Source organism: Mus caroli, chromosome 16 (assembly GCF_900094665.2).
Source record: "Mus caroli chromosome 16, CAROLI_EIJ_v1.1, whole genome shotgun sequence".
NCBI classification, from domain to species: domain Eukaryota; kingdom Metazoa; phylum Chordata; class Mammalia; order Rodentia; family Muridae; genus Mus; species Mus caroli.
The window spans coordinates 1,113,761-1,122,625 of NC_034585.1; the positions used below are offsets into that span (position 1 = coordinate 1,113,761).

Sequence of the window (8,865 nt, forward strand, 5' to 3'; positions counted from 1 at the left end):
AAAAAAAAAAAAAATAAAATAAAATAAAAATCAGGCGTCGGGTCAGGTGTGGAGACACACGCCACTTGGGAGGTAGAGGCAGGTAGATTCTGTGAGTTTAAAGCCAGCCTAGTCTACAAAATGAGTCCCAGGCTGGCCAGGGCTCCATAGCAAGATCCAGTCTCAAAAAAAAAAAAAAAAAAAAAAAACAATAAAATAAAATAAAATCAGGTATCAATCAGTCTGGGGATGTAGTGCAACTGGTCTTGTGCCTTCCTGGCATTCATGAAGGCCTGGGTTCAATCCCCAGCATCACATGAACTGTGCATAGTGACAGGTACCCACAATTCTACCACAGAAAGCAGAAGAATCAGAAATTCAAGGTCACCCTGGACTATGGGATACATGAGACTCTGTCTTAAAAAAAAAATCACATGTCAACTTTCCTGTTTGGCTCAGATCCCACAGCTGTGTTTGAGGCAGTATAGAAATGAACACTGAACTTAAGCCAAGGCTGTACATTCATGGCCCTCAGCTAGAGAAACTGACCCGGGTCTCACCTCCCAGCAGTCTTGCTGCCCTGGATGCCCTCTCCCTAGAAAGCTAACAGGGATGCACTGGCAAGCAAGGCAAACCGAGTGGACTTGGAGACGGTGGCGATGGAGCTGAATGAGATGATTCACAGCATGCTCTTGAAGATCACAAACTACGAGTCTGACTGGAAGAAGGCTCTGAAACATCTCAGGAAGGACCTGAACACCAAGGTGAGCCTGTATTAGTTAGCATTTGCTACTTAACAAAATGTCCCAGAGCTTAGCAGCCTCAAAGAGCAAATACTGATGGACCTTTGACTCACAAGGTCAGATAAACGTGTCATTCCTGGCTGTATTATCTGAATGAGCTATATGAAGCCACTTCAAAGACTGTACCCTCATGTGACTGTTGGAAAAAAGTTTCAGTTTCTCATTTAATGACTCCTTCTTAGGGCCAATTAAGGGGCCTTATAACATGGCAGCCAACTTCCCCTGACACATACACATGCACACACACACACACACACACAGACACCCAGTGACCCAAGACAGTAAGAAGAATGTACAGTGTCTTTTGCTACACAGCTGTCTAAGTCACTCGCATCATTCTGTATTAGCCTCTTGGCTATACAAGCTGATCCCATTCAATGCCAGGAGACACTGGCTCCAATGGTGAGTCACAGCCACATCTGGAGCCATGTTGGAGGCTGACTTCAAGAATGCTTGGGGTGGTGCAAGAAAATTGGTAGGCTGGGGCTGAAGGTGGCTTTCTCCATGCCTGTCATTTGTTCATTTATCATTCAGTGACTACCTTGGGAATGTAGACAGAGAGTCCCAGCCCCTGTGCTCCTTGCTGGGTAAGCAGTGAGCCAAGCAGATGGGGACACTGTCTTTGTGGAGACATGTTCATCAAAGAAAGGATCCAAATGAATGCAAAGTCACAACCCCATAGCATCCACAGATCAGGCAACCCACGTTTCTCTTGCTGACGTGGAGCTGATTCTAAAGCTGGACTGGTAATGTGACCCAAGCAGGAATTATCTTATAACTCACTGTACTTGGGATGTGGGTGGAGCGGTGCACACCTGTAATCCCAGCACTCAGGAGGATTACAAGTTCAAGTCCAGTCTAGGCTACGGAGTCTGAAGGTGAGCTGAGGTAATATAGCAACATCTTGTCTTACAGGGAAAACAAATTGGGATCCAGAATAGTCAAATCCTAAAGACAGAAAGTAGGCCAGTGATTGCCAGGGGCTGAGGATTTAGGAAGAAATAGGGGTGACTGATAATGGAGTTTCTTTGGAGAATGGTGTTCTAAAGTGGATTGTGAAGTCTGATGTGGAAGTATAAGACTGCAATTTCAGCCCTTCTGATGCTAAGGCAGGAAGATTGTGGGCTCCAGGCCAGACTCGGCTTCATAGTGAAGCAGTGCCTCAAAAGAAATAATCATCCGTCGCCGGGCGTGGTGGCACACACACCTTTAATCCCAGCACTCGGGAGGCAGAGGCAGGCGGATTTCTGAGTTCGAGGCCAGCCTGGTCTACAGAGTGAGTTCCATGACAGCCAGGGCTACACAGAGAAACCCTGTCTCGAAAAAAAACAAAAAAGAAAAAAGAAAAGAAAAGGAAAGAAAAGAAAAGAAAAAGAAGGAAGGAAGGAAGGAAGGAAGGAAGGAAGGAAGGAAGGAAGGAAGGAAGGAAGGAAAAGGAAGGAAGGAAGGAAAAGGAAGGAAGAAAGGAAGAAAGAAAGGAAGGAAGAAAGAAAGAAAGAAAGAAAGAAAGAAAGAAAGAAAGAAAGAAAGAAAGAAAGAAAGAAAGAGAGAGAAAGAAAAGAAAGAATCAAAATCCACTCCTAACCGGTCCCACCCTCAACAGCCATGCTGGGCAGGGGCAGGGAGAGCTGGCCTGGCCCCTTGCAAGCTGCAGAATTGGGTGAACTAGCCCAGGCAGTACTAGAGAGCTTGCCCTGGTAGTGCAGGAGAGTTGGTGTGCTGACCAGCTCAGCTACCACCCAGGCCCAGACAGAGTTGGCCCCCTCAACATTCCCCATCTATGAACTGTGTAACATGTAACATTGCAGCTTCCACGTTTAGATTTTTTTGTTTTGTTATTTATTAATTTTTAAATTTTCTTTAGGGGAGATGAAGACTGTGAGGGTGGAGGGCAGAGATGAGGGGACAGGGAGGTGAATGGGACTGAGCACATGATGTGAAGCATACAAAAAAACCCCAAAACAACCAAAACTCTGTTTTAAAAGAGAAAAAATAAATTTGCCAGACATTGTGGTGCATGCCTTTAATCTTTTAATGTCTTTAATCTCACTAAAGAGATAGAGGCAAATGGATCTGTGCTCTCTCTTTCTCTCTCTGTCTCTCTCTCCTGTCTCAGTAGTAGTAGTAGTAATATTTGATTGTGATGTTTCCATACTGTATTAGTCAGGGTTCTCTAGAGTCGCAGAACTTGTGGGTAGTCTCTATAGAGTAAGGGAATTTGTTGATGATTTACAGTCTGTAGTCTGACTCCCAACAATGGTCAGCAGCAGCTGTGAATGGAAGTCCAAGGATCTAGCAGTTACTCAGTCCCACAGGGCAAGCAGGCAAAAAGAGTGAATCTTCCTTCTTCCAATGTCCTTATATGGTCTCCAGCAGAAGGTGTAGCCCAGATTAAAGGTGTGTGCCACCACACCTTTAATCCCAGGTGACCTTGAATTTGAGATCTCCCTGCCTTAATATTCTGGAATCCATAGCCACTATGCCTCAAGATCTCCATGCCAAGATCCAGGTCAGAAATTTATATCTCCCAGCCTCCAGATTAGGATCACTGGTGAGCCTTCCAATTCTGGATTGTAGTTCATCCCAGATATAGTCAAGCTGACAACCAGGAATAGCCACTACACATACTTTGTGAGTCTATTAAAGGAACTGTCCACTTTACAGCAAACCTTCCATAAATATTTATCAGATGTGTTAAAGTCAGGGCATGGTGTTCACTGGAGAAATAGTTTTCCAGCCTCCAACCCTGCAGTTGAGCAGAACAGTGGGTTTGGAGGCAGGAATTAATGTCATTTCTTGCAATGGCCACTGGAAATCTCACCTTGTAACTTCCCTGTGCCAAGAGCACCCACAAAGCCATGAGGTAAATGGTTTTCCTGAGTTGGGACTCCTTGATGTCTTTCTCTTACTCTGTGTATGACTGACTCGCAGGCTGTTCAGGTGAGCTCACTGACTGTGCTTCTGTCTTCCCTGTGATTGGCAGCTAGTCCAGAGCGATCTGAATAGCCTGAAGAAGGACGTAGAAGAGGTCTGGAAGGTGGTCCGGAAGCTTCTGCTAGAAGGTCTCCGATTCGACCCAGACAGCGCTGCAGGCTTTAAGAAGTGAGTTCACCAAGGGTGGTACTGCTGATGCTCCTGCCAATAGAGGAAAGCCTAGAATTCCAGATCTCAGACATGGGGATGGGGGCAGGGAGGGAGGGATGGAGCAGAGCGCTTCTAGCCTTCTCTTCAGATGAGGAAACTGAGGCTCAGAGAGGGGAAGGGAACCAGGACAAGCCTACACATTTGGCAGACCTATCTGAACAACGAGGCCCAGTGATTCCTGTCCCCAGGCAGGCAGGCTTGTCATCGGGTTCCACATACCTCCCTCCGCCAAGGACATTTTTTAAAAAATAGATGTGATATGCCAGTCTGAGCCTTCGGTGGGTGGGAAACCAAAGCGCTCTGTCCCGGGGCCACAGGCACAAACAAAGGGGATTAAGGGACTTTAAGCTCACCTCACCCCCTGCCCGGGGCTCTGTTAAACCCTGGCCACTGACTTCCTTGTCCTCCAGGAAATTGTTCGAGAGGGTAAAGTGCATTTCCTGCGACAGGCCCGTAGAGATGATGACTGGCCCGTGAGTACCGCCGGCAGAGGGCGTCCTCCAGATTTGCAGGGTCCAGCATACAGTGCAGGTCCCGGGTGTGCTTTTCTACTGTAGTCACCTATAAACACCCTGACACTGCCCTGCAGGCCTCAAGCACATACAGCTGTTCCATATGCAAATGTACACACCTGCCCATGTATATACCCATCTGTCTACGCCATTCTATAGCCACCACCGCCTGTTCCACCTCTGTGGTTCTCTAGATGGGGGATGTCTGTCCTCTCACCTTTAACGCTGTCAGTGCTTCATTCCAGAGACTAAGGGAAATTATATAAACATGGAGAAATATTGGAAGGATATGAATGTCCAGGTCTATCCCTGGTCATGAGGCTTGTTCCTTGGTGCCTTCCTGTGTTTTATAAAATGCTAACCAATGTCTCTCTGAGCACGCATCATTTCGGCTTTCCATCTATATGTAAGGAAACTTCTGCATGTGTTTAACCACATAGCTCAGAGAGGTGGAGTGGGCCTAGCTCCTTGGAAGGCTGTTCTGAGTTTCCTTATTTTTGTTTCCTTTTGGAGGCAAAATACACAGGATACAACCTTAGCCATCTGAAGGAAGGTGCCACAGTTACAAGTCCATGACGTACAGCTGCCATGCTCTCGCATGCCTGTGCCTTTCACCAGGCCCCTTCCGAGTAGTGCCTCCCCTCCACGTACCCAAGCTCCTGGCAAACACCTACCTGCAACATATCTCTAGGAGCCCCTTCCTTTAGTTTTCAACTACTATTTACTTACTTACTTATTACTGGAGACAAGGCCTTTCTATATAGCCAAAGATAGCCTTAACCTTGAACTCAGTTTGTACTAATAGTTTAGGCTAACTTTGAACTTGCTACCCTCCTGCCTCAGTCTCCCAAGTGCTGAGATTGTACAGGTGCACCACCACCCCTGGCTTGGTTTTGACTTCATATCCAGAATGGTGTTTCTATCTTCCCCCAGTGGTCAGAAGTCCTGCAGGGTTTGTTTGTGGGCTTTGGGCTGTGAGCTGCAGAGCTCCAGTTTGGGAGGGGGAAGAGTACTCCACTTCCTCTCTCCAGGCCTGGGAGCCTGGGGCCCTCTGTTGGCCGTGGGCACCTCTCACAGCTCTGGTTTGCTCTGCCTCTGCAGACAGCTGATCACCATCCGCAACACCCATGGGCTGCCCCGAATAAGGCCAGCCAGTGCCAACAGCTATGAGTATCTGCAGCGGCAGCTGATAAGGTGAGGGTTATGTCCACCCCACTCTCTAAGAGAGCCAAGACCCCTGTCCTGGAGAAACTTTCCTTCAATGCGGGCACCAATGAGGGCCCAGGATGCCCGTCTGGGAGGTTGTGGTGTGGCTGATAAGGCAGTGGAAGAGAGGAACCAACATTTGTGTTGGCATCTACTGTGACCTGGAACTTAACTGGGCCCTGTCGCAGAGGCATACTGTGCCAGCTACTCACAAGACGGAGGCAAACGTATCATAAGGGCTTCATAGGCTTCAGTGTAAAACCTGCGTCAAAGTAAAAACAAAAGCGATAGCGATAGCGTTTTTCCGGCATGCACAGGGCCCTGGATGAATCCCTAGCACTGCTGAATGAATGGGCATTTGCAAATAGGAGGGCTTCTCCTTAAGTCTTATGAGCCCTGGAATCCAGGGTTACCATGCTTGTTTCCTATGGGTGAATAATTGGAGGATCCTCTGGGAACCCTTGCTGAAACTTTGTTGGGTCACAGGGCTTCCTGGGGAAGTGCCTTCTATTATCATCCCACTTCACAGTTGAACAGAGACTGAGACTCAGACTATGTGACCTTCCCAAGGCCACAGCCAGCGAGTGGCTGGGGATTCTTACCTGCTATCACTTTTCTCACTTGGCCTAGCCAGCTGCCATCTCCTTCATCCTTGGGTGGCAGGGGTCCTTCCAGGGCCTATGTGAGCTTCCAGCCAGGGGTGAGGCCAGGTCGGCGGAGTGAACAACTAAGTGGTAGTCAGCACCAGCGTTAGGAAGGAAACCACCTATGCTGGCTCTCATACTGTGCCTGACGGCTGGAGTCCAGGTCAGAGCGTGCATGTGCATGGCAAGGCCAGAGCAGGCCTGCAGGTGTGGTTGGTTCAGGGAAGCGAGTATAGATTATCTCTCTCCCAGAACTATCCATGTCTGTATTGGTTCACCATCCCCCAGGCCTGCCTGCCATTCTGCCCATCTTCCTTGATACTATCCAGAGCCCTGTGCATGTCTCCTCTGTGGTAGAGGGGGTCTCCATGTGGCTGCTGATCTTCTGCCCTGTCCAGGGAACAACAGCAGCAGCTGCATTTCCAGAACTTTGGAGTCCATGAGGAGGGTCAGGGCTTCCAGAAGGACTGGGGTGATGGGCCCCGAAATGAGAACATCTTGAAGCACAAGTCACATGACCTGTCAACACTTTATCCTTATGGGGACCCTGAGCTGATGAACTATGACACTGTGAGTCTGGCTGTGTCCCCTCCCAGAGGCTGGATACCAGCATACCCAGCCCCAGATGTGAGATGAAGCTCTGATCTTTGGGTACCTTGAGGAAGCTGTGCTCTGGCTCTGGGCATTTGTGTGCTTCAAGGAAAGGGGATGGCAATGGAGACCCTGACTTGGGACCTGGGCCATCCCACAGGCTGAGGTGGACATCTTGGGGGTAGACGGAGTTCTGTACAAAGGCCGAATGAGCAGCCAGTTTGGGACTCGGACTGGGGAGAAGGACATTGCAGGTAAGCACTGGTGTTTCCTGGGATTCCCGCTGTGGGACTTGACTGTGCTGGTCAGAACAAGGGGTTGCTGGTGGACTCAGGGCTGGTCTTGCCCTTGGCTGGACACTGGTAAAGACTGGCAGAGGGGGTGGGGATGCTAGGCTGGTAATGAGAGCTGTGCCGGGCAAAGCTGGTCCACAGAGATCAACTAGACAGCTCCTTGAACACCTTCAAAAAAGGAACAGGAGTTAGTTGGTGAAGGGGCAGAGAGGGAGGGGTGTGGTCCAGGTTGGGGGAATAGTAGGTTCAAAGGTCCTGTGGTAGGATGGGTAGGAAGAGATGAATCTTCTTGGAGCATAAACACTAGGGTAAGGGTAAAGACCCGTGAACAGGGCCAGACCCAGGAGGCCAAGGTCAGACCAGTAAGAGACCCCAACCTAAGCCGGGCGTGGTGGCGCACGCCTTTAATCCCAGCACTGGGGAGGCAGAGGCAGGCGGATTTCTGAGTTCGAGGCCAGCCTGGTCTACAAAGTGAGTTCCAGGACAGCCAGGGCTACACAGAGAAACCCTGTCTCGAAAAAACCAAAAAAAAAAAAAAAGAGAGAGACCCCAACCTTTTTGCACTTTGAATTGGTTGTTATGGTTACCCTGGAGTCTCTGCTTGTGGACGTTGTACATCGTGGTGCGCACTAGGCTCCGCACCACGATGTACAACGTCCACAAGCAGCTTTTTGCACTTTGAATTGGTTGTTATGGTTACCCTGGAGTCTAAGACCTGGAAATTATTGATTTCACCACTGGTTGTATAATAAAGCAAACAAAAACGGAGCTTCTCTGCACACCCTGGAGATGTTTTCCTCTGGGAAGAGGATGTCTAAAGCAGCTCTTACATCAGGAATGACACGGGATCCTTAGGGCATCTAACCCATAGTAACCCCATGGGCTGCCCATGGACCAGAGCACTGAGTCCAGACATGCAGAGGAGGTAAGATTTGGCCGTACTGCTATGGCAGACTGAGGATACACCCCATGGCAGCTGCCAGAGCTAACCACCACAGCCCAGGGCCCAAAACCGCAGGACAGTTTTCCCAGCTCTGAAGACTGAGGTCCTAAGACAGCACAGGCAGAGTTGTGCTTTCCTCAGAGCTGCCCAGCCTGCTCCTGTGGCTGCTGAAGCCTCTTGGCCAGGGCCAGGTCACTCCAGCAGCCATTGCTTTCCTCTCTTCTGACTTTCATGAGGACATCTGTCACTGAACTTCAGGTTTAGTGTAACCTAGGGTCATCCTATTTCAAGACCTGAGATAACACCTGCAAAGATCTTTTGTTTCAATAAAGTCACTTCCGTAAGCTCCACAGAATGTACCTTTTAGGAGCCCACGATGACATGCACTCACAGGCCCTACCCTATTTCCAAGGAGGTAGAACAGCATCTCCCAGGTCATTGCCCTGGCAGAAATTGACTGCTCAGCAGCCACATTGCAGATCTGAGAGCAGTATAGCTAAAGTTCGATGAGCCCCACCTCTGTGCCAGCCCCTCCAGAATCCTTGCCCATAGCAACCAGGTGAGGCATTTCACAAATGAACAAGGGAGGTCTGCTTGGGTGAGGCAGTCTCAGGAGAAAAGAGTGGACCAGTGGGGAGATACTTTTTTTTTTTTTTTTTTTTTTTTTTTTTTTTTTTTTTTTTTCCTCATGGACGTCTCCAATGCTATCCCAAAAGTCTCATCCTTCAGAAAAGTCAACTCAGCAATCAA

At 48.9% G+C, this 8,865-nt stretch overlaps 1 protein-coding gene across 1 annotated transcript in view; it reads left to right on the forward strand.

Annotated features, from left to right (window-relative positions):
• Nucleotides 1-8,865, forward strand: part of C16H16orf96 (chromosome 16 C16orf96 homolog) — a 29,248-nt gene that overhangs the window by 18,968 nt on the left and 1,415 nt on the right. Inside the window, exons 10-15 of the mRNA XM_021184987.2 lie at nucleotides 579-743; nucleotides 3,766-3,884; nucleotides 4,337-4,399; nucleotides 5,540-5,632; nucleotides 6,687-6,858; nucleotides 7,040-7,196. Coding sequence (XP_021040646.1) covers nucleotides 579-743; nucleotides 3,766-3,884; nucleotides 4,337-4,399; nucleotides 5,540-5,632; nucleotides 6,687-6,858; nucleotides 7,040-7,196 — 769 coding nt within the window. The remainder of the gene's footprint in view (nucleotides 1-578; nucleotides 744-3,765; nucleotides 3,885-4,336; nucleotides 4,400-5,539; nucleotides 5,633-6,686; nucleotides 6,859-7,039; nucleotides 7,197-8,865) is intronic.